Here is a 25890-nt window from a genome sequence, read left to right as displayed (position 1 = left end):
CTTAACCTCAATTGCCTAAAAGGAAAGAAAGAAAGAAAGAAAGAAAGAAAGAAAGAAAGAAAGAAAGAAAGAAAGAAAGAAAGAAAGAAAGAAAGAAAGAAAGAAAGATGAACCTGAAAGATGAAGTGACAGAAATTATCTCCCTAGGGTCATACAGAGGCAGAAAGTATCAGAGCCAGGTTTTGAACCTTAGTCTTCAGAACAGGCATAGGAACAGAAAAAATAGTCTTTTCAGGGACAATTTAGGTTGGAGTAATGAGACAGGACCAGGATGTGAGATAGGCATACCTATCACTAGGTTATAAGCTTCCTGTTCTCAGGAAGGTCTTCTTTTTAGAAGTATAAGAACGTCCAGAAGAAGGAACCTCTGGAACCTCCAAGTAACAGCTTAGGAAATACCACTAGTAATGCAGTGTGGTGATGATCGAGGTTGCGATTTCCCAAACTACCATGTTGAATGTCAAGAGAAAGAGACCTTCTTCTCCATGTCCATGGGGTCTTCCAAGCTGAGATTAGTGACAGGTGGCTCATTTGAGAATAGGTAAAATTAAAACATCCAAGCCAATCTTGCCTAGGCATCCTGCATAGGTTGTGGAGGGAGGGCCAGGTGCCTTCTGATGTAGGAAGAAGCTGCATTTTCTGGAATTGCAGAAAGAGCAAGGAGAGGTTTGGCTGTGACCACCGCCTTTAGAATACTCTAGGGGGCTGTGTGTGTATGTCCTCTAAGATCTCCACGACAGTTTTTCTTTGGGCCTTCCTTCCCAGCAAGTTGTAGGAACTCAATCCCCAGGGCCTCCTCTTTTCTCCCCTTCTTTCTCCCTGCCCAAACCAGTTGGTAAAAGTGTCTAGGGATCACCATAAGATGTCACACTTGTCAGAGGGCAGAGCTACATTATGGGCACATATGAGATAAAGGAATGGGGATGAGGGCAGTCCTGAAGAACACAGACGTCGGGTTTCATCAACCTGGCTTGGGCTTGTTCCCCTTCCTGCCTTTTCTTTCTTCCTTCTTTAGTAGCAGAGATGCTGACATCCAGACAGATACCTGATGACATGGTGCTTTTCAGGGATATGTCCAACTTGCCCCTAAAGAGGCTCCAGGTTGAATGAAGGGGGGAATGAGTAAGGAAGCCTGCAGTTGCAACTGCCCTCTTCTCTACCCAACCCCCCAATGCCTGCTGCTGGGAGGCCAGAGGTAGAATGCAGCTGTTTATTATTCCAGGCAGGTTTGTCTGCAGCACTGCATCAGCCTGGAGCCCTAGCTCCCTGGGTCCTGCTTCTCCTTCTCCCCACATCCATTCACATTCCTGCCTCTAATCTTCACTGATTCCATTACCTTGGGTAGGGAAGTGGGGCAATATGTGTGGGATGGGGAGGTGGGGGGAAGGGGGATACCATCAAGAGTTGAGAACTTTCCCTGATTCCAGGGAACGGTCTGGAGGAGGAAAACAGGCCTGTGCACCCAACTGAGAGGTTATCTTTGCCCTTTTCTAGTCTGGGAGAACGCTCTTGATGAGGAAAAAGGTAATAGCCCCTAAAATGGAGGGACTCAGCTGGTCCAGGCCAGCATTCTGAGCAACTGCTCAATGTTTTGATTGCTTCATATAGCAGTGGGACCTGGTATTAAGAACACTGGAGTTGGACTGCTAAGACCAGAGTTTAAATCCTAATGTTTTTAAGCTGTGGACAACTCACTCCCTGCTCTGGACTCCGGTTTCCTCATCTGTAAGTTGAGAAGGTTGGACTAGTAGACCTCTAAGATCCTGTCTAGCTCCAAGCCCTAGGAAACACGGTGGTCTCAGGTTGCCCTTTATTTCTGGCATATGGTATCAGGCCTAACACTGGAAATCTGAGGAAGTGTAGTGTTATCCTGGAGAGAGCATAGGCCCGGGGCTGGGAAGAGCTGCATTCTGATCTTCCTTCTGACTCTTCCTAACCCAAATGACCCTGGACAAATCGCTCAACCTGGGGAAGACACACTTTCCTATGTAAAATGAAGAGTTTTCACTCAATGGCCTCTGAAGACCTTTCTAATTTTAGATGACCCTAAGCTGTGTCATCAGGAGCAGGGATGTATTGCCCTTATTACCCAGTGATAGCAGAAAAGGTTTACTATCTTAAGGAAAGCTCTAAGATCCTTGAGGGCAGGTACTGTTTCATGTTTTGTTTTTGTATCCATAGCACTTAGCTCACTGTCTTGTTTTTAAATTTTATTTGCTCAACATTTATTGAATTGAACATCTTTGCTAAAAGAGAGAGGATGTTCCCTATTCCCGGGAGGTGTCTGCATTTTGGGGGGGAATTCCTAGATGTTTTGTCAGTCTGAAGGAGGAAACCAACACCGTAGGAGGAGCATTAGCCTGGGGAAGAGGGGAGACAAGAAGACTTTGCTTCTGTAAAGTAGGTATAATAGCATCATACTTTCTTATAGGGTTGTTGTATGTGAGCATAGATGTGAAAAACGCTTTGCATTTGTGGAAATACAAAGGTTTCATGTTTTCCAGGCTGTTATTGCTTAAAGGGAAGAGGTGAGTGGGAGTGGTGGCCGAAATGGAGGTAGAGAGGGTACTTCTCCCAGAATGCTGTGGCTGATGCTGATTAATAGCAGCCTTGTCTGGGGAGAGGTGGTTTCTTCCTCCCTACTACCCAGGGGCCAGCAAGTGCTTGTTTGGGGACTTCCTTTGAGGCTAGGTCAGTGTACATTTGAAAATTACTGCTTTTTTTTTTTTTTGCTTTTTGGTGACACAATCAGGGTTAAGTGACTCACCCAGGGTCGCACAACTAGTTAGTGTCAAGTGTCTGAGGTCAGATTTGAACTCAGGTCCTCCTGACTCCAAGGCCAGAGCTCTGTCTACTGCACCACTAGCTGCCCCAATTATTGCTGTTTTGGCAGTTGCCTAATTAGGTTAGAGGCCATGCCAGCTAGGCAGCTGTGTAGAACTCTCAGACCATCATTCTCTGGGTGAGTTGAGAGAGTGGTGGCACCCTGCTGCCCAGTCTGGCTACAAAGAAGCTTCTGCAGCTGTACGCTTGGCCTGCAAATCCTTGTGAGCATGGGGTTCCCTTAGGTACCCAGATATCAGGGGACAAGTCTGCTGTGGCCTCTTGGTCAGGCTGGAACACAAACAACTTTCTTACCCTTTTTTCCTTCCGTATTCCACTCTCCTCTCCCCCTTAATCCTTCTTGGGTCACCCAGAAGGTATTAGAACTTGGGGATGGCATCCTCCTGGCAGTATGGAGGGGGGCTGTTTTCTAGAATTTCCAAGGGAGATGCAATAAAAAACAATCCCAGGTAGAGACTGAAGCTTTCATGCTTGTGTGTTTGTATGTTTGTTTTTGTTTAGGACAAAGGGAGGAGTATAATCCCTAGTCTTACTGCATGAAAAAATAGAAGGTAGAGTAAGGAATTTGTGCCAGGGGGACTAAACCCTAGCATATCTAGAATGTGAACCCGCTGGAGAGGGAAAAGTCTCAAGTAATACAGTCTGGAATTTAGACGGATTTTCCTCTCTCTTACTGACTCACTTTTTTTCTTTATGGACCATATTTCCCTTGTGATTGATTATCGGTTATAAAGGACATTGTCTGGAAATTTCTCATGCCTTTAGCTTAGGGTGAGGGTGGGTGTTTGGGTGTCATGCAGGTGTGGGGCCGGAAGACAGGGAATCTTCCTGGCAGTGAAAGATGGAAGGCCACAGGAATGTATCTGATGATCGGCCAGATAACAGACTGAACAGCCCTAAGTACAAAATGAACTTTTTTTCTCCCTTTATCACCCTATTAGATAAGTTGGTTTAATTTAACACCTTCTGAGTTTTCTTCCAAGAGCTCAAAGCCTTTTGCCCATCTAAAGATCTCATCCATCTTTATCCTTCCCCTTCCCCAGGAGGTTGGGAGAAGGCAAGGTTGACTCTTTCGCCTTTGATGGATAGGAAAATGTGATCCAGAGAACGAGTTTTGCTAAAATGTAACCTGGGGACCCAAGATGATACAGACATGGCTATCCCCAGAGCCAGGGCTGGAATCGCTTTGTCTTCTAAATCCAGAGTCCAGTCCTCTGTCCACTAGGGTAAGCACTGACATTAATGCCCTCTCTGAAAGGTTCAAGAGCTCCACCTGAGTACTAGCATGATGTTCTGCTTACTTCTGCCCCAACCCTATGCCTCCAGCCTTGGAAAAAAGCTGAATTGAACCTGATTCCACGGCACAGCCTGTCTTACAATAATAGTCTGTGTGAAACATGTGCTGCAGAGTCTCAGTCTCTGTTCAGGCATTCCAATCCCCCAAGCATTTATTAAGCACCGAGGTCCCCTGAAGGTTCCTTCAAAATCAAAGATCTGAAGCTAACATAATCCTAGCACCTTGGTAGGTTCGAATGCCCTTAGTAGGAGAGGCAGTACAGAGTAGTAGAAACAGCCAGCTGAGTGGCTCTGATCCTAGATTAGACACCTACCTTTGTAACCATGGGGCATCCCTCAGAGCCTCAGTTTCCATATCTGTAAAATGGGGATAAAACTTATACCACTTACATCTATAGGATTGTGGCAAAGAAAGCCTAAAGCTACTGTACAAAATGTGACTTCGTTATCTTTCCTGAAGGAGATGATCTAGACTCCTTTCTTATACTCCAATTGTATAAATATCCCAGAGAATCCCAGAAAAGAAACAACTTGGCTGGGAGGGGAGGGAAAAAAAACCCCTGCAACCCCAGGACCCTCACGTGGGTAGAGTTCCCACAAGAGGCTTACTCTTTGGAGACAGAAGAAGGCCAAAGGGTGTCTGTTGTTGACAGGTGAGGTTACCTGCTGCCCCTAGGAACGTGACCAGGAACTGGGCTGACAAAGTAGTGGTGGGGGTGAATATTCTTCATCCCTAATGACTCTTGGAAGGCTAATTAAGGACACTGCCATCTTGATCTCAATTAGCTGCCAGTTCCTATGGCTCTTTGTTCTTCTTCTGAAGGTGTAATTTTCTTATTAGAGAAAGGGGTAAGCAAAGCTTCCTTCCCCAGTGTCTGAACTCTCATCAGCAGGAATCACTTAATTGGGGCAGGGCTCCCCTTCTGCCAGAGGGAAGCGGTTTCACCTTTAAATGACTGATGTGTGACAACATCTCCAACAGAAAAATGCAGCTGCCTGCCTTCAGGAAGGAGGCTGAGGAGGTTTGGCTTCTACCCCACAACCAACTTTGAACTTACGTGTTTTGGGGAAGTCTGCTATTCTGTCTCTCTCTGGGAGGAAAAATATTATCCGTTATAATAGCTTATATAGGCCTCTCCAATTTACAAAGTACTTTCTTTACAACAACCTTAAAAGGTAGGAAGGGTATGTATCAATCTCCTTTTGCAGAGCAATAAACTGACCCAGAGGTTAAATGACTTACCTTGGGACGTGGTAGTTGACAGAGCTGGAGCTGCTGGCTTAAGTCTCCTGACTTGCAGTGCCCTCTTTCCCTACACATACCACAGTGTTTCCTATGGTTGAATTATTGAACTAACTTCTTGAGAATTCTCGGGTGTGTTCATTCCAAAGCAACTGAGACTAACCCGTCCTCCACCCCCCTGATGATGTATGTTTGGCCCTTTGCATGTGCATATCTAAATTGACAAACGTTTTATCCATATGGTCCCAGAGTACCTCCCTCTGACTCTTGAGGGTCTAAATTCACTGTGTCTATTTTCTCAGCAATTCTTCTTTCACCTCTCAAAAAAGACCCACCCTGTATCTTCAACTGCCAGAAACTTCAACCCACCAACCACATGGAGAGAGCTGTGACTAGGACCCAGTGCTTAGCTCCTAACAAGTTAATAGCTCTGGGGGACTGAAGAGCCATGACATAGCTGTGGAAGGGGGGGCCGCAGGCATGCCAGTGCCCCCTAAGGATTTGGGCATAATCTGCTAGGTTCTCTCATCCCTGTTGTGGGGGGTAAAGGGAAATCAAGGCATGCAGATGAGTGAGATTCAATGACTGATATGAACCTGGACACCTTTACTAAGCCCCTCCAATCTCTGGAAGACAGACCCCCATTAGAATCCTATTTGTCTCATGTAAAACTATACAGGTCACCCCAACAGGCAGGGAGAGCAACAGAACCTGAACATTGCAAGTCTTTAAAAAAGGTCTGTGGTGTCCTAGGGGAGGTAACTTCTTGGTGGTGGTGGTTTTTCATTTTCAAGATGTTTAAAGCCATAAGAGTTGCTTTTGTTTTTTTCCTTTTTCCCTTTTGCTTTCAGGAAAGGCAGCTGGATTGTCTGTGTATACCTCTCTAAGCCCTTATGTGCCTGTATGCTGAAAGCCATAGAGGAAGCTTCCTACCATGTTATGCCCTTACTCACCTCTTAGAAATCACAGGAGGGGGCTGTTAGAATGCCCAGGGAATATTAGTGATGGGGGAGGGTAGGAAAGGAAGGAAGGGCTGGGTCACTATCTTTATTTTCCCCAAGTGCCTAAGAGCCACCAGGGGCTAGAGTCAGGAAGACCCAAATTGAAATCTGGCCTTGAACTCTGGGCAAGTTACCATAAGCTATCTGTGCCTCAGTCTCCTCAATTGTAAAATTGAGGAAATCAATCTCCCTGGTTTGTTGTGAGGCCCAGATGAGATGATGTTTGTAAGGTGGCTGGCACATAAACAGTGGAGGCTTAATCTGTGCTTTCCCCCCAGGACACAAGGTAGTGGGAAGGAATTAAGGCCCCATGTGGGGCCTGGCTTTGTCCAGAACCCCAGCACTGATTGCTGTGTCTCTTTCCAGGTACCTTCAGTCTCCAGGGAGCCTTCCTCCTTACCTTCATCTTGACCTGCATCCCCGCCACCTCCTCATCCCAGGCTGGGCTCCACCATTGCCAAGGATGCCTCCATGGTGACACATACATCCTGTTTGTGCCTGGATCCCAAGAAGTCAAGTTAGCCAGGCCCAGGGCCTAGGAACACCAATCTCCACTACACCGGCCTGTCCGGCACCTCTCCCTTCCCCCCTCCCTGTGGGGCGCCCCCAGCCCCAGCCCCTCAGCTAGGAAGGGGGCCAGGGCCTCCCGGGTCTGAGTCCTGCCCCTGCCACTGCCGCCCTCCAGCCAGGGCCGTGTCCTCCAGAAACATGAAGAAGAGCACTCAGGGCTACCTCTCCAACTCAACGAGCACCATGGCCACGACCAAGGACTTTGGCTGCACCGTGATGGAGCTGCGGCACCTCATGGAGCTGCGCAGCAGTGATGCTGTGGCCCAGATCGACGAGCACTATGGGGGTGTGCTGGGCCTCTGCGAGAAGCTGCAGACCTCGAAGGTCGAAGGTGAGGTCCTGCCCCCTACCTCAGTCTCCCCAACTGCCTCCCGGGCTTGTGTTGAGGGTCAGATGTAACGTGCTCAGCACAGTGCCTGGCACCGGGTAGGCACTAGGTAAAGGTTAGCTAGTGCTGTTATTGTCATTATTATTAAACACTTAGCATAATGCCTGGCACATAGGATGCACTAAGTGTTAGCTAATACTTTATTATTATTATTATGATGATGATGATGATGATGATGATGATGATGATGATGTGCTTAGCTCAGTGCCTGGCACACAGAACACACTAAATGTTAGCTATGATTGTTGTTGTTGTTGTTGTTATTATTATTATTATTATTATTATTATTATTATTATTATTATTATTATTATTATTATTATTACCTCACAGGGTTGTTGTGAGGATTGAATGAGATAATTGGAAAGTGCTTATTTAGCATAGTGCTTGACTCATAGTAGGTGCTTAATAAATGCTCATTCATTTCCCTCTTCCTATTTCTGCACACCCCCCAAATCAATTCACAGATGCTCTTCAAGCATCATTGTGTATTTGGCCTGGCCATAAGCCACAAAAGAACATTACCCCATGACAAAGAGCTCAAAACCCTGGTTGAGTGGGAATTGAGGAGAGACACAAAACAGTTAACAAGGAAGGAGCTCTAGTAAATTAATGGATAGAGACAATTGGAGAATTGTTGTTGCTTGGTTATTTTAGTCGTGTCCAACTCTTGATGACCTTATTTGGGGTTTTCTTGGTAAAGATACTGGAGTGGTTTGCATTTCCTTTTTCCAGCTCATTTTACAAGTGAGGAAGCTGAGGCAAACATGCTTAAGTGACTGGCTGAGGGCCACACAGCTGTCTGTGTCTGTGGCCAAATTTGAACTGAGGTCTTCCTGACTCCAGGACCAATGCTCCATCCACTGTACCACCTAGCCGCCCCTACATTGAAGAATAGCCTACCATGTAGTGTATATTGGAGCCATTCTCTCCCAACTTTGATCACTGGAAAGTTTTTCTCGATGCCAGTGTGTTGTGTTTCATTGTCAGCATTTTTCTTCTCAAACTCCCCCAAGGATAGACTTCAACTCATTCTTGCTGAAGTCATCCCAATGCCCAATGAAATGTGAGAATAGGAAACATTTGCCTTACAAGAGGTCTTGTGGGATTGAGACAGGGAGGACAGTGTGTGGCTCCTCCTAGATGCAGCCTCTGATGAGGCTTAAATAATCTGGGCCTGGATGTCCAGGGAAAAGTGGAATTGGATGAATAGGGAGAAAGAGCCAAGATCTTCACTCTCTTCTCCAGGAGTCTTGAGTCTCCTAAGCTTTCTCATTTTTGAGCCTTCCTGAGAGGCCACAAATTCCATAAGAATATTGGATCCCAGGCCGTTGTTAGTGACTTCAGATTTACACCTCCTTGGAGGTGCAGAAATCAAAGCTAACATACTTTTTGCTATCCTTATCTTAATTTCCTATCATTTATATCCTGCCTTGACTGAGCTGTCCTAAATGCCCTCTTTTCTATGGGACAGTGTTTGCTGACTCCTTCTCTTGTGCTCCTTGTGCTACCTTGTACCCACCTATTTGCCCATACCTATACTTCTGTTGCCTGTGTGAGTGATTAGAAGGGACACTTGGAAGATGTCAAGCCCAGCAGGCATGGGAAGGGTGCCTTTTATGGGGTTAACTCAGTAGCTGTACACTTTTAAAATCTTCTCTCTTATTTTAAGTAGAGACCTGGTAGGGCTATGGACCATTTTCACTTTTGACGTTGTTCTTTGTCCTTACCCTCATTGTCTAGCAGAGACACGTTGGGACGTTACGCCTTCCTTCTCCCCTTCCCCATTCATCATCCTGACTCATTTGTTTCCCTTGGCTTGTGTTGTTTTGAAAGCTGCAAAGTTTTGCTTCTGTTATTTCTCCTCCACGCACACTACACTCCTGTCTTTTGTTGAGGAAGTGGAGTCACTCTGCAAAACTCTCTAGAGTTTGGGATTCTGTTTGTGCTTTGTCTTGCCTGCACCATTCTTGAAACCTCCGACCAGACACTTCCACCACACAGAAGAACCTGGGAGTCTTGATAATTTCATTCAGCAAATATTTGACTACCTATTCTTCGCAAGATATTGTGGGGAAATACAAAGATCACAGAGTTCGAGCTACAAGGAAGCTTACAGATGATCTGGTCTAACCCCCTCATTTTACAGATGAAGAGGTTAAATGACTCGTGCACACTTAGACAAATAGTAAATAGCAGAGCCGCTATTTGAACGTATGTCCTCTGACTCCAAATCCGGGCTTCTTTCCCTTTCATCATAGTAGACCTAGTCCTTGCTCACAAGGGATTTAATCTAGTAGGGGAAATTCAATGCCTGTAAACTAATTACAATACAATATGTTAATAGTCCACATTTCAATTTACAAATTATTTGTCAGATGTAAACAAAGTTCCATAAGAGGCCAAAAGAGAGGGCCAGACTGACTCTCTGCAGCTAAGGGAGTAGAAAAGCCTTCCTAGAGTAGAACTAGCCTTTGAAAGATGAATAGGATTATACAAGTTGATTTGGGGAAGCCATTAAGAGCCAGGAGGTAAGACAGCCCAGAAATCAATTGGAAAATAGAGAGTAGTCCAGTTTGACTGAAGCATAAAGTATATGGGCGACAATAGATCAGCTAGATTCTCCTGAGCTCCCAATAACATCAAGGTGCCCCATTTCCGACTTTCTCCAGAGCATTGCTCACAGCTAGTACTGCCTGTTATCTGATTCCCAAGGAGCTCCTCTTCCAAAAGCCAGAAGATATTGGATGTTAAACAATTAAGGACCAAGTGGGTCCACCTGTGGATAACTTTCCTTCACTTGGGCTTTACCCTCATTGTTGAAAATTACTATTTCCACCAGGCAGTACCTTCGGTGCAACAGAACATTGGTGTACAAGGCTTCCACCTAAAAAGAGCTAACTCTGGCATGTTTTACTACCAGCCTACCTAGGTTCAGAAGAGTTCACCTTACTCTGCTTTAATGTAGAACCTACAGTAAAGCTGATCCCTGAATTAGAAAGGCTGGGTTCTGTAGGTCCCATGGAAAAGGTGTCTTTAGAAGATCCCTGAGCCCTCTCATTAGTAAGGGTGGGAGTGGGAATAGAAAACAAGGAGAAGCCAGGCAGCAGGGACCTCTTCTCACTAGAAAAAAAAAAAGGCAATGTTGTGCTGGTTTAATTGAGCTGACAGAGTTGAGAACACCAGTATCCATGAGTCCCAGTGAGCTGAGGCTATAAAAAGCCTGTCTCGTTCACAGAAGATGGAGCTGAGGTGTCTGATGGTTTAGCACAGCTCTTTGTCAGCTCTGAGAGGCCACGGCAGCATAAGAACAATAGAGAAACCAAGCTGATGTTTGAAGTCTGCTTTTTGGGAGCTAAGGTATGATAAGGTAGAAGAGGTTAATCTTGGGGAGTCTTGAAAATCTGAAGTTCCCCTCTCCCCTCACCTTTCCCTCTATCTCTACTCTCACCAAACTTATCATGGATTGATGAAAATTGTTCAAACCCCTCTAGGACACAACACAACAGATACGTGACCTACATTGTAGGAGGGTCCTGGTAGAACCACAAAAGTGTTATAAACACATCAAGCAACTTTTATTAAAAAGTATATACCATCAGAATTGAAAGGGACCTTGGGCATCATCATCTAGTTCAATCCCTTTGTTTTACAGAGAAAGAAGCCCTAACAGAGAAAGAGACTTGTCCAAGATAATGTAAGGGTTCTGACTCTCAGATACACCCAAGACCCAAAGGTTCTAGCTGCCAAAATTTGGTACTACAACACTGTGTCATGTGCGGTGACACAGATAATCCTCCAAACCCATTTTTGTTTTTTATCAGTCAATAAATATTTATTAAGCTCCTACTATGTACCAGGCATTGTGCTAAGCGCTGGGGATACAAAAAGAGACAAAAGAGAGTCCTTGCCCTCAAGGAGCTCCCATTCTGATGGGGGAGACAACAAGGGAACAGATATGTATAAAGCTTTATACAGGATAAAAAGGAAATAATTAACAGAGGGAAGGCACTGGAATTAAGAGAGGCTAGGGAATTTTGGAATGAAAAGCATAGACTTACTTTCTGACTGTCCTTCCCTTTCCCATACCCACTTTAACCAAAAGTAAAGTAGGGAGCTAGATGGACGACAAGGTGTATCTTTCCCTTATTCTTCCAGTTCAGAGGCTTTCCAGATTATCCCAAGGCTTCAGTTCAGTCCTCCTTTTTGAGTTTTGACCCTGCTTTGAGTAAAAATAGTGGCCAAGTCCAGGATGCCTAGAGTGGGAAGTGGTTTGCCTGTAACATCAGGCCTGTTCCCCTCTCTCTTCTCTTCTGCCCTCCCTCTCTTCTTCCCTCTTCCTCAACCCCCGATTTCCTGCATCTGTTATGAGCCATCTCTGTACTGCCTATGGCCTCTTTAGGAGTTAAGGATGGTGTTTTCTGAGTGGGAGCTAGGCCAGGCCCTCAAGGTAAATCCTGGGCTTGGACCACAAAGGGTGGAGAGGGGGAACCTTCAATAAACAGAGTAATCCAGTAGCACTGGGGCTCCTCTCAGAAAACAGAAGAATGTTTCTGTTTTATTTGGAGTTGACTGTGGGATGAGCTTCCTGTCTGTGTTCCCCAGCACCTCCTCCCCTCTTCATTGCTTGCCTCTGGCAGCCCTGAGGGAATAAAATTGTAGTAGAGAAAATACTGGACACGGAGTCAGAAGACCTGGGTTTGAGACCTGCCTCTGATGCTTACTAGCTATGTAACCCTAGGCAAGCCACCTAATAATTTGAGTCTCTGTTTCTCCCTCCATTAAATAGGGATGCTTCTGTTTCTATTCCTTATTCCCATAGAATTGTGAGAAAAGCACTTTGTAAAGCTGTGCCATGTTACATCTGTGTGAGAGTTATTATCCTGTGAGGCAAAGATCCAGAGGGATCAGGAATGATGTGGTGCCCTGCCTGCTGAGGGCATCTGACATTTCTGGGTACCAACCTTAGGCAAATCGCTGAAGATTTAGGGACTTTACCTTTGAAAGTAGAACACAAGAAATAAGAAAGCTTACTCAAGACCCTTATCTTGAGATCTGAGGCTTTCTTTTCTTTTTTTTTAAGCGATCCAGTAATTGTTTATTAATAGGAAATCACTTTTTTTTGGAAAGCATTGAATGCAAAATGTCCCTTTACTTGACCTTTCAAACCTGTCTTTGATTATGGTATTTCCATGAGAATATGATGAGACTAGATTCTCATTTTTTTACTGTCTTTTTTTTTTAACAAATGTTTTTAAAACTTTGGGTTACAAATTTTCTACCTTCCTCCCTCCCCACCCACCCCCATTGAAAAGGCAAGCATCTCGATACGGTTGTAGATGTGTAGTCATGCAAAATACTTCCATAGTGGTCATGTTGTGAAAAACTGAGTATATTTCCCTTCATCCTATCCTGCCCCCCATTTATTCTATTCTCTCTTTTGACCCTGTCCCTCCTCAGAAGTGTTTGCTTCTGATTATCCACTCCCCCAATCTGCCCTCCCCTCTGTCAACCCCCTACTCGCTTGTCCCCTTCCCCCTTTATCTTCCTGTAGGATAAGATAGATTTCCATACCCCATTGTGTATATTATTCCCTCCTTAAGCCAAATCCTATGAGAATAAGATTCACTCATTCCCTCTTACTTTCCCCCATTTCCCCTCCACTGTGTAAAAGCCTTTTCTTGTCTGTTTCGTGTGAGATAATTTACCCCATTCTACTTCTCCCTTTCTCCTTCTCCCAATATAATCCTCTCTCACCCCTTAATTTTATTTTCCAGATATCACCCCTTCATCTTCAACTCATCCTGTGCCCTCTATCTATCTATACATACATATAATTTTTTCCCTCCCACTGCCCTAATACTGACAAAGGACTCATGAGTTACAAATATCATCTTTCCATGTAGGAATGTAAACAGTTCAACCTTAATAAGTCTCTTATGATTTCTCTTTCCTGTTTACCTCTTCCCTGTTTCACTTGAGTCTTGTATTTGAAAGTCAAGTTTTATATTCAGCTCTGGTCTTTTCCTCAGGAATGCTTGAAAGTCACCTATTTCATTGAATGATCATTTTTGACCCTGAGGGATTATACTCAGTTTTGCTGGATAGGTGATTCTTGGTTGTAATCCTGTCTCCCTTGCCCTCTGGAATATCATACTCCATGCCCTCTTGTCCCTTAATGTAGAAGCTGCTAAATCTTGTGTTATCCTGATTGTGTTTCCACAATACTTGAATTGTTTCTTTCTGGCTGCTGCAATATTTTCTCCTTGACCTGGGAATTCTGGAATTTGGCTACAATATTCCTAGGAGTTTTCCTTTGGGGATCTCTTTCAGGAGGTGATCGGTGGATTCTTTCAATTTCTATTTTGCCCTCTGGTTCTAAAATATCAGGGCAGTTTTCCTTGATAATTTCTTGAAAGATGATGTCTAGGCTCTTTTTTGATCATGGCTTTCAGATAGTCCAATAATTTTTAAGTTCTCTCTCCTGGATCTATTTTCCAGGTCAGTTGTTTTTCCAATGAGATATTTCACATTCTCTTCTATTTTTCCATTCTTTTGGATTAGTTTTGCAGTAACTTGATTTCTCAAATTGTGTCTAGCTTCCAATTGCTCCATTCTAATTTTTAAGGAAGTATTTTCTTCAGTAATCTTTTGGACTTCCTTTTCCATTTGGCCAATTTTGCTTTTTAGGGCATTCTTCTCCTCATTGGCTTTTTGGACCTCTTTTGCCATTTGGGTTAGGCTATTTTTTAAGGTGTTATTTTCTTCAGTATTTTTTTGGGTCTCCTTTAGCATCACTCTCAGTTTTTCCTCTACTTCTCTTACTTGCTTCTCAAAATCCTTTTTGAGCTCTTCCATGGCCTGGGACCAATTCATATTTTTCTTGGAGGCTTTGGATGTAGGAGCTTTGGCTTCATTGTCTTCTTCTGGTTGTATGTTTTGATCTTCTTTGTCACCAAAGTAAGTAATATAGTCTGACTCTTTTTGCTCTGCTTGCTCATGATCCCAGCCAATTACTTGAGTTATAAACTCTTTGTTAAGGTAGGGTCTGTTTCCAGTGTGGAGAATGTACTGTCCCAAGCTTCAGGGGTTTTGTGCAGCTGTTTTCAGAGATACTTCTTAGGGACCTGTAAATTTTCAGTTCTTCCAAGGTGCTATGATCAAGGGCAAAGTGTTTCCTCCTTTCCTGGCCTGTGCTGTGCTCTATGAGTGACCACAAGCACTCTTTCTGTCTTGGAACTGTGAGGAGGGTTTCCTCTCTACCACTGCTACTAGCTCCACCATGCCAGCGCTCCTTCTCACCCCAGGACCACCACCCAGAACTGTGACCCAGATCCAAGCACGGGCAAAGCAAGAGAATCCTGCACCAGCAGAGAGCTCTCTGCAATCCCCCTCTGATCAGCCACTCAATTCCCCTTCAGTCTGTGGGCTGGAAGCTCAGGTGGCAGCCACCACCAAGGGGGCTGAGCTAGGGGAATGGGGCTGGGACCCCCGAGCTCCTCTGTCACCGCAGAAGCAGACTTTTCCCACTGACGACCTAAGTTGTCTTTGGCGTTCATGGGTTGAGAAGTCTGGAAACCACCACAGCTGCCTGTCATTCAGACCTCTAAGGCCTACTCCAGGTTCGCTGTGGCCTGCACACCTCTCCCAGCCCGGCCCAATATACCTTTCTGATCAACCATCCAGGTTGTCTTAGGCTAGAAATTTGTTTCACTTTGTCTTTTTTGTGGGTTCTGCTGCTTTAGAATTTGTTTAGAGCCATTTTTATAGGTATTTGGAGGGGTTTGGGGGAGAGCCCAAGCAAGTCACTGCTTTTACTCCACCATCTTGGCTCCGCCATCTTGGCATTCTTTTCTTATTTGGGTGTTTTTATCTATTTCCTTGCTGCTAAATCTGTCAATCAGGCTCTCTAGCCTTATTTCCCTTCCTCCACCCCTCGCTCTTGGTTCCACAATGAGAATGAATGACGACCTGGGCACATGTCATGGTTCTGATCTTTGTGTGGATATGGAGTTTCTGCTCTAGCTAGTCCCCAGGGCAATGAATATTTGGTGGGAGAGCACACTAGGTGAGAAACATCTAATGTTCTGGGCAAGTGAAGATAGACTGGATATGACCCCGGCTTGGAGTATATTTGGTATCTCTAGCGATTACTCCTTACCTTCTCAAGCCTCTGGGTTCTTGAGACCCCTGCCCCTTTTTAGATTTGCCCGACACTGAGCTTTGCTGGCTGCTCCTTCCTCATCATGCCTTCTAACATCATGCACTTCCTCCCTCGGGTTCCTCTAAGCACCTTAGTTGAGGCTTTGCTATAGGATTTTCAGGGAGAAGAGCATCCTGCCTCTGCCATCCTCCACCCAATACTTGAGGAGAAGAAAGGACTCATGGCAGGAGAAAAGAGAATGAAACTCTGGGGTCTTAGGCAGCTGGGCCAACAAAGCATTTGTTAGACATAGTGGAAGTTGTAAAGGAGACTCAGACCAAAAGAATGGCTTGGGGAAAGGGGGGTGGGGATGGAATGGAAGAGACAGATCAGTTCCAACAGCATGAGGAGCTAGACTGTTGTATGAATGAGGCGGGGATAACTTGAACAGGCTTAGAGTTGGTAAGGAAAACATAAGGGGGAAATTGGCATGGACATGCAGTGGTTATTGGAGAAGAGATGGAGGTGAAGAGTAGGAAGGGTCAGTTAAGTCCTAAATGAAAGCCAAATAGCCCTTTCCTTCTTTCTTTTTTACCCCAAATCTCCCTTTCCTTTGAAAGAGGCTCCACACCATATCTTGGAAACTCCCAAGATCCTATATGATTAGCTTCGGAGCTAAAGTATCTGATTTTGAGCAGTTTCTCCCTCCTTGGCCTGGGGTGCTACATGATCTATTCCTATATTCTCCTTCCTATTTCTTCCTTTTTGTCTTAACTTCCCCTAGCGGCCCATCCAAAAATCCCCAGACTCAAGAGTTAGGAATCTGAGTTATAGGAGTTCTATTGCCTTGAGGAACAGGGCTGTGCCTAGGCCTTCCTGAGCCTGCTGTGAATTCCTGCCTACCTACCTACCTGAATTACTACTATTAATTCTCAATCTCTAGCCCCAGTGTTAGACATATTTTAAACTATGTTCATTTGAGGCCCAGTAGAAATCTCTGCAGATTTTTTAAACCCTCTTGCTGCTTCATTACATTTGGGTTATGGCCAAGGGCCATGCCTCTGGACTAGCAAATCTTCTTACATCATGGTTAAAGTAACACCTCCTTTTTGTTCCTCTTGGAAATGATGCCTTTTTTTTTTTTTAAACAAAGCCATTGACCCAAGTATTAGGGAATGTTAAAATAAGTCTGTGGATACATGAGCACAAGAGAGAGCACACATGTACACACACACATACACATACAGCTTTACAAAACATGGCTGGTCTCAGTGCCCACAAACATGCCAAAGCTTCCCCACACATTCACAGAATGTCACATCTAGAAAGCACTCCAGAGGTCCTCCAGTTATTCCAACCTTCCCACCCACCACCTGACCAAGAATCTCTCCACAGCTCTATCCATTCGGCTTCTACTTGAAGACCTCCAGTGAGAGGAAACCCTTTCCTTCTGGAGGCACTGTTTGGGGTTTTAGGAAACACTGGCAGAAAAAAGTAAAGGCAGGTTCACTACTTCAGATTCAGGGTAAGCTGTCCAGTATCACTCCCTGGGCTCGGTTTCTGGAAACTGTGAAAAGAAAGATTACTAATCCCCCACCCTGGGTCCCTGTTATTTTTTTGTTATGTGACCTTGAACAGATCACCTCCTTTCTGCATCTTAACTGACAAAGACAGATGCTGAGCCTGGAACTGTTTATTATTAGCATGAAAATGGAGGTGCCAGCACATGAAAGGTCCCTTGAACCTTTCAAATGAGGCACTAGGACATCTGGCTATTATCTACTTCCCAGTTTGGAATATACTTTGCTGAGGGGCAGCTAGGTGGTACAGTGTATAGAGCCCTGGCCCCGGATTCAGGAGGACCTGAGTTCAAATTGCCCTCAGACACTAGCTGTATGACCCTGGACAAATCACTTAACCCTGATTGCCTCCTAAAAAACCAAAAAAACAGAATATGCTCCCCTTAGCTATAAATCTTGGGAGCTGGTCTTCCCTACCTTTCCAAATAAGACTGAATTGAAACCACCTCAGGGACCTTTCTTAAATCCCCAGGGGAGAAGATGCCATTGCCTCCCTTGCTAAGGCGGTCTAATATGCCCTAACTCAGACTGTGGGAAGTGCCTCATGATATCTATGCTAACACCACTGAGTTCTCTTGGCGTCTTATTCTTGGGAGGTGGAAGGAGGGAGGGAGAGTAGCCTTTCCCTGATGGGGGTGGGCCACTTAGGGCTAGCTCCTCCTTGCAGTCTTTGGGTCCCAACCAGGCAGACGCTGATTTTCCATCGATACTTTAGTCTTGTCCCAATTCATCAGGAGCCTGGGCAAGGGCTGTGGACTTCTCAGCATGGGGTGGGAGAGATGATTTCACAGCCTGACACATTCTTTTTGTCTCTCCCAGATCATGTGCTCAGTCTGACTCTCAGAGCCAGTGGCATTTCCAATCCAGACCTAGGGCTCTTTCTCTAAAGATTCCTTCTCTCCTTCCTTCTGGGTTCCTCCAGGGGAAACTGTTTCCCTGTGGAAAAAGACCCTGGAAAATTCCCTTCCTTTACTCTCTTTAGGAGCGTGCGTGTGTGCGTGCGTGTGTGTGTGTGTGTGTGTGTGTGCGCGCACGCGTGCATAGGCACACATTTATTTTGCAGCTGCTGAGATCAGAAACTAAAATCTGCTCCTGGCTAGAATGTATGTGAAATTACAGCTGTTGAGATCAAAGACTGAAAACCTTCTCTGGGGCTCCTAGTCCCACATGGTTCCCCTCCCTATTTCACACGTCAGAGAGAGAGGATTCCCAACAATGGGCTCCACCTTTCCCCTCCCTGGTACTGGGCATGCTGGGAACTGGAAAATCCACTTAGATTCTTTAAGGTAGAACCCTAACCTAACCCTAGGTGACTAATGGTGGAGATGATAGAGTAGGAATTAGAGATGGAGTGGGGTTATCTACATCTTGAGGGGGAACACCAGCAAAATCTAGTCTTAAGTTTTTCATGGAGACTTTTGTCCCATTGCTTCTCCTAAAATAAGTGACAGGAATCTTTGGGGGCCTTAGTTTTTTTTCCATTTCTACAATGAAGGAGTTGGATCAGATGACCTCTTCGTCTCTCATAGAACTCTGTGTTCTAGAGTTCTGCATTTTTTTCTGATCCCTCCATCTCTGGTCTGCTAGAGAAACAGCAGGGCTGATTCACTCTTGTTTTAAAGTGAGTGTCCCAGAAACCGATAATTTGCTTAGAGGAAAATTCAGTACATTAGTATGTTGGTCTCTTCTATGAGGAGAATTCACATGGGTTCAACGTCCCTTAAGTTTCTTCTGGGGCCACTCTACGGGTAGCTAGGTTCTCTTTGCTGTCTTGCAGCTTCACATTCACAACCAAGATCAGTTCAGGTGGCCTTAGGACAGGGGATGACCGTGGACTTCCTCCTTGCAGGAGCAAAGGGGATGCTTCTAGAGTAGCTCCCGGTGCCTGACATTCTGGTTATTTTTTGGTAGTCTGTTGAAACTTATCTGCAAATATTGCCCTTTACCCTGTGTGCCCTGCATGTCAAGTAGCATCTCAGCTCATCAGCAGGGCTCCAAATCCCTGAATCCACTTGTCAGGGCCCTACCATCTCAGGGCCCTCACAGAGAGACCCAGCTGGGCTCAGCCCCCTGGCAATACTATCTCTGCCTTGAGCATTATTTTCCCAGGCTCGTGTCCTCTTTTCCTACTGGCAACTGGACCCCTCAGGCTGAGGGAGACAGGGAGCCTGCTGGGAAACACCCAAGTTCTCCTTTTTACCCAGTGAGTCAAATCCCACTCCTTCATTCTTCATGACCTGAGGCAATAAAGAATTTATAAGAATAGCTATCATTTCTGTTGAGTTGTTGTGAGAATAAAATGTGATTATGTGTGCAAGCCTTAAAGATATAGAAATGCTAGCTACTGTTATTATTATTAAGTATTATTATTATTAACTTTTCTCACTACTCCTTCTCACTAGCTTCTCAATGTCATAGAACCAAATTGGATTTAATCTAGTTTATGATAAGTAATCGTAGCAATAATAGTGATAACCAGTATTTATATGGTGCTTCATCCATATTATTTCATTTGCTCCTCACAATTCTATGAGGTAAGTTCTATTATCATCCCCATTTTACAGATGAAGAAACTGAGGCAGAGAGTTTCAATGACTTGCCTAGGGTCACCCAGCTAGAAGTAGCCTCCCTTTATGGAGAAGTTTAGGGATTTTCTTCCCTAATTTATGTTTTGTTTGTCTATTCTACTCCCTGAAGACCCAAGTATAGCCTACTAAAAAGTACTCTCAAATCCTAAATTTCTCATTGGTTGGGGGGTTTTGTTTGTTTGTTTTTCAGGTTTGGGGATTTTTTGGTGAGTGGACATTTTTGCAAAGCCCAATTTCAAAGTTCTTCCTCAAGCTGTAGCAGGAGGTATTTAGGTTAAATTTAAGATCATTTCCTTTGATTCTCCTCTCAGTAGAAATGATCAACTACTCTTCCACCTACATCTTTGTAGAATAGCCCTTAGTGGACTTAGTCAAGTATAGACTTTCATCATTGCCCCTTACCTCCCTCCAGAGGTCTTTACCAATGGTTCTCTATGGCCACAATTACTTGAAGTTCAGCCCACACTGGTGTTCCCTCCTGTGCTTTAGTGCTTTCTTGGAGACCTGTGTTGCCCGCACCTTTAGCTTCAGGGAAACTGTAAAGGACTGCATCTAGCAGTCTTAAGTGCCAAATTTATGACTAAATTGCTGTGGCATATACATAAACTGATAAACACCAACTGGCATTAATTGCCATGTTAAATTCTAGCACCCCCTCCCCCCTTCATCTTGGCATTGGGGCTGTTGATGTTAGGAAGAGTGACTGAGAATTTCCATCTTTGGCCCCCTGGCCTCAGGAAATCGCCTGGATGTTTCCAACCCCAAACTACCCCTTCTTCCTTCCTTTGCTCCTTTTTTCCCTTCTACCTAAATAATCCCAGTGATCTTCAAAGAGGGGAAGGGGTGCCACCATGAGGAGAGAAAAGACCAGAACTAGAACTAGAACTAGAACCTGAGATCCCGGAACATGTGATATCCTCCTGTCACTTGGAAGTCTAGTGGAAGGGACCCTAGGCTGAGAATCCGGATATATCCCCCCTGCTTCTTGTGACTTTTGGATGTCTGCTAAGAGTTGTCAGGGAGGACACATGAGAAGATACAGCCAAACGATAATTTGGAGTTTTTGAACTGTGACTCAATTGATTAAGTAAGCACCTTCTACCAATACAGATCATCACTTGCTCAGCAACTTGGTCCAAAAGAGTTTCCGGGGGGCATTGAAGGTAAATATTTTGTTTAGAGTCACATGGCCAGAATGGGGCAGACTTGGGCCTAGAGCCCAAGACTTTTGACTCTGAGGCCAGTTTTAGGTTGACTCTATCCAAGCCAAAAAAAGTAGACTTTGCCTATTCTTGGCATGCTTGTCTGGGTAGAAATAGGCTATAAATGAGCTGACTTCTTAAAGAATCTTCCAACCCAGAGGATTTGTAACTTGTATAGGTCAAGGAAGAGAGGTAGTTGGGGATATTTGAGGAAGGTAGAGTCTTTTTTTCTTAAAGTTCCTTCTAACATCTTTATTTCTTCTTTCACTACCCCTTTTCCTCTCTTCAGGACTGTCTGGGAACCCTGCGGATCTGGAGAGACGCAAGCAGGTATTTGGACAAAACTTCATCCCCCCTAAGAAGTCCAAGACCTTTTTGGAGTTAGTGTGGGAGGCTCTACAAGACGTCACACTCATCATCCTGGAGATCGCAGCAGTCATCTCCCTGGGCCTGTCCTTCTATCATCCTACTAGTGATGAAAATGAGTGTGAGTATCTTATAACTGGACAAGATCCTACTTCAGTCCTAGCAGTAGGCGTTTAATATTGGTTATTGATAAACTATCTCCACTTAGATTTTTTTTCCCCATCTACCCAGAATGATTTGTTGAGGATCAGGGCTAATTAATTCAGACTGCATTTGGACATTTTGTCCAGTACCCAGTGAGGTCCATTTCTACCATAGAATTCCTCTCTATGTCTCGTCTTTCATGCCTAGTGACAAATAGAATATTGCCAATCTCCAAAGCCCTGCTCCTCAAAGTGCAAGCCAAGTGCTTGGCATCATGGGAAGTTGCTCAAACTGTTGGGCAGAAGTAGTCTGACCCCTTTGGACTCAGGTGGTTATTTACACATGACTTGTCTGTCATTTGTATAGGCACACAGTCTGGACTCTTGAGTCTCTGGCTCCTTTCAGGTTAACACTGTGGTGGTGCAGGTGATGAGTGGATACCTAAGCCTGGATTTCTCAGCAGTGCTGGTTCCTCTGCCTGGGAGTCTGCCTGCCTTCTTTACCCTGCCCTATCCCACCTCTCCTAGAAAGGGTTAGTGATAGCATTAGCTCCACTTACCCTGTCAACAAGGACCTTATAAGTGACACCCCCTCCTTTCTCTCTCCCCTTATGCAGTAGAGTGCGGGCAATCCAAAATTAGTGCGACAGATGAAGGGGAGGCAGACACTGGCTGGATTGAAGGGGCAGCCATCCTATTTTCGGTCATCGTTGTGGTGCTGGTGACGGCCTTCAATGACTGGAGCAAGGAGAAGCAGTTCCGGGGCCTACAGAACCGTATCGAGCAGGAACAGAAGTTCACTGTTATCCGCAAAGGCCAGATAATCCAGTTGCCTGTATTTGACATTGTGGTGGGAGATATCGCCCAGGTCAAATATGGTAAGAATCCCATGCTGTGGGTACCCCTCCCAGCCGACCTACTTTGTGGGCAGGTGATTTTTGCACCCCATTTCAATTGGAGAAGCAGGTCGAGATCCTGGGATATTACAAGGAGATTGCTTGGGGAGGTTGCCACAATTGGAGAGTTGGAGCAGGGGGAGAGAAGTAGAATGGGACAGGGTGGATAAAAACCTAACTTGGGGTGAAGCAGCAAGGGTGATGAAGCCAGCATGTGGCAGCTTTGTATTTTAATTATTAAAATTATCTTAATAATTAAAATTGTATTCTTGTAATCTAGGTCCTAGGTTCAATTGTTTCAGTGAGACACTGACAGTATTCTCAGTGCCATTTGAATGCCCTCAGCCTAGTTACAGATCACCTGACCCTGGTTATGGTTCTGCTCTTCTCCATTTTCCATTGCTGTTACATACCTTTTATGTTTCATTGCTTGATGGGCAAGATAGTTCTCTTCTTGGTCTCACAGTATGAGAAGGGGTCTAAGAACCATTGAAGGATCTGAGTAGATTATGTTCTTCATTATCAGCTTCTGGGTTCAAGTTTAGGGAATTTGGAAGTCCTTTAGGAAAGGAATCATCTGAGACCCTACTGCGGTATAATTTAATACAACCTTGCTGCTCTGTGGAATAACCAGCATGTTTTTCTGGGTCCCGGGGGCAGTTATGAGGAATAGGAATACGAAGAGCCTTTGGAGGTTGTCCCAAATTTTGCAGGAACTTTGTCAATCCACATGGTACCTGCTTATCTGTGGTACTTGCTTGTCTAACGCCCTTCAAAGAACCTCCATGGGAGGAGCACTAGAGTAGAATAGGACCAGGCCTTCCCACCTTCTCTTTTTGTCTCTTACTATAATTCTCCATTTTCTCCTCCTCTCTCCTCCCTTTTTTTCTCCAGGTGACTTGTTGCCTGCAGATGGGATCCTGATTCAAGGGAATGATCTGAAAATTGATGAGAGTGCCCTAACTGGAGAGTCTGACCATGTCAAGAAGACAATAGAGAAAGACCCCATGCTCCTTTCAGGTGAAGCTTTGCCTCTTCCACCAGTTCCCCTGTGGCCCCCCTCAGTCTTCCTTATCACAGAAGATGTCCTCATTGACCTAACTCTACCTCTTCTTCAGATTGCTGCAATAGTGCCACACAGATGGCTTTATTATGATAGACAATGGCTAACATTTACATAGCACTGGCAGTGTGCCAGGCACAGTGTTAAGGTCTTTACAATTATTATCTTATTTTATCCTGACAACAACTATTCTGGGAGGTAGGCACTATTATTATTATCCCCATTTTACAGATGAGGAAACTGAGGCAGACAGTGGTTCAGCAGCTTGCCCAGGATCACACAGCTAGTAAATGTCTGAGCCTGACTTCTGGCCCAGTGCTCTCCTGAGCTGCCCCGGATCTCAGTAAATCCAGCAGCTCAGATGAGGTTTCTTTGATTCAGTTACAAAGGGTGCACAGAGATTATCTAGTCATCTCTCATACCTGCTGCCCTGCAGACTAATCCCTTCTACAATATCCCTACAGAGTAGTCTCCTAAAGCATCAATGGAAAAGCACTCCTTGTGAAAGCAGAGTGCTTGGGTTCAGACCCCACTTCTGCCGCTTACTGCCCATGTGAACGCTGGCAAGTCACTTAATTTCCCTGCACTCCAGATCCCTCCTTCACAAGATGAAGGGGTGGAGCTAGCTCTTCTCTGAGGTCCCTTTAGCTCCAGTTCTAAGATGGACTTGAGCACTTTCTGAAAAGATTCCTGTGGAGTGCAAAGATGGACTCTGAGATTAGCTTATTTTTGCCCTCTAAGGGCAAGAATATTGAAGAGAGCTGGGTCCTGTGGAGTCTCAATGTTAGATTGCTGCACAAAGCAAGACTAGGGGTACAGAAATATCACCTTTTCTCACTCTTTCCAGGGACCCATGTGATGGAAGGGTCTGGCCGAATGCTAGTGACTGCGGTGGGTGTGCATTCCCAAACTGGAATCATTTTCACCCTTTTGGGGGCATCCCAGACTGATAAGGGGAAGAAGGAAAAACCCGGTAAGCCCCAACCCCCTTGTTGCCTCTTCCCTAGATGGACTAGGGATCTCTGATGAGATGAGTCAAGCGACTTGAAGACTGTCCTGCTGGTAGACAGCTGGAGTCCAAGGGACATTCCCTGGACAAGGAACCTGTTGAAATAAGGTTGACAGACAATCCAAACCCTTTGGAAAAGCAGAGAAGAAACCATTTTGGTACAGCCATCTCTGACTCCCTAGAGAACATTCATGAAAACCAGATCATGCCTACAGGCTTCCTTCCAAACGTGTTGCTCTGTGGCTTTGCTTTCCCATGCAGGTGGGTGGAGATGATAGGCTCTTAAAGATTACTAGGCACAAAGCTGGCACAAAGAGGCTCTGGCCTCTGCTGCCTGACTTCTTTTCTCCATTCCCTTTGTCCTTCTTCCCTAACCAGGCCTCAGCATGAACAGTCCAGGCTTAGGGAAAACTCAGGGAAAAAAGGAAGTGCCTGCACTTAAGCATTTTAGGCTCTGGGGACAGATCAGAAGCAGGGGACCAAGGCAAGGTGGTCTTTATCCCTAGAGTGAGAGCCAGTTTTCTCTATGGAGTTCACTTAACTCCAAAGTGGAAAAAATTAGGGAGGGGGAAAGGATTTCAAAATGCACTGAAACCAAATCTCATGTGCCTCTTTTCGAAATCCCATTGACACTCAACATATTAGAAAAGGGTCTGCCTGGAGAGGTTTAAGACTATGGAGAGAGAGACAGAGAAAGAGAGACAGACAGAGATACAGAGACAGAGAGAAGTTCCAGGCTGGTATGGTAGTAGAGTCCTGCCATTCATTTTTGGTTGTTTTTGGACAGGAACCTTTACAGTCTGGACTTTTTGTGAAGGGGAAACAGCTTAACATCCTTGGAGCCATTTTCACACTCTCTGGGATGTGTCTCAGAACCCAGTGTGCTTTCTTCTGATGGCACCTGCAGTTGAGCAAGGAAGCAGGAATTCATGGGCCTGGACTCTGTGGGCCTAAGCAAAGATTCCTGTAATAACCATCAAGCCAAATCATAGAATAGAACCTGAGTTAGGAAAAATCCTCGAAGGTCATTTAATCCAACTGAGAAATATTTTATCCCTTTGGGTAGGTGGGGAGAGGGGGTGCTTACCTGCCAGTTCTGCCCTTCTGCTCCAATGCCAGGAATCCCTTATTGCCAATAGCTTTATTAATGAAGAGGGATTGGCTGAGAGGGTGTGTGTGTGTGTGTGTGCGCGCGCGCACATGCACATATGCACATGTGTGGGTGCACATACACCCGCTCGGTATCGCAGGGATCCTAGGAAACACAGGTGTATGTGGTATGTTTCCTTTGCTGTGGTCTCCCAGCCCCTTTCCCCAACACTGATAATATGGAGAAGGATGTTCTGCCCAACACCTTGCTGTGTTCCTGGGCCCAGGCAGAGCCTTCAGCATGTTGGCCGCCTGAGCTCTTAAGGACAACTTTGGCCCCTTAATGACACAATCGGAGGGTCTCCACCCCCCTTTTTTCTTTCTTGTTCAAACAGGTAAAAAACAAGGAGCCCCTGAAAATCGCAACAAAGGTAACCTTCTCCCCCCACCATTCACCCACCTACCCCCAAA

The 25890-nt window shown here is 45.1% G+C and overlaps 1 protein-coding gene across 1 annotated transcript in view; it reads left to right on the top strand.

Annotated features, from left to right (window-relative positions):
* Window positions 1-25890, top strand: part of ATP2B4 (ATPase plasma membrane Ca2+ transporting 4) — a 111967-nt gene that overhangs the window by 51244 nt on the left and 34833 nt on the right. Inside the window, 6 exon segments of the mRNA XM_078156408.1 lie at window positions 6751-7285; window positions 21143-21340; window positions 21980-22240; window positions 23153-23278; window positions 24169-24294; window positions 25815-25850. Coding sequence (XP_078012534.1) covers window positions 7093-7285; window positions 21143-21340; window positions 21980-22240; window positions 23153-23278; window positions 24169-24294; window positions 25815-25850 — 940 coding nt within the window. The 5' untranslated portion in view covers window positions 6751-7092.

This window comes from Phascolarctos cinereus, unplaced genomic scaffold (genome assembly GCF_003287225.1).
Source record: "Phascolarctos cinereus isolate Bilbo 61053 unplaced genomic scaffold, phaCin_HiC Scaffold_5;HRSCAF=322, whole genome shotgun sequence".
NCBI classification, from domain to species: Eukaryota; Metazoa; Chordata; class Mammalia; order Diprotodontia; family Phascolarctidae; genus Phascolarctos; species Phascolarctos cinereus.
This window is presented reverse-complemented; position numbering and strand designations above follow the sequence as displayed.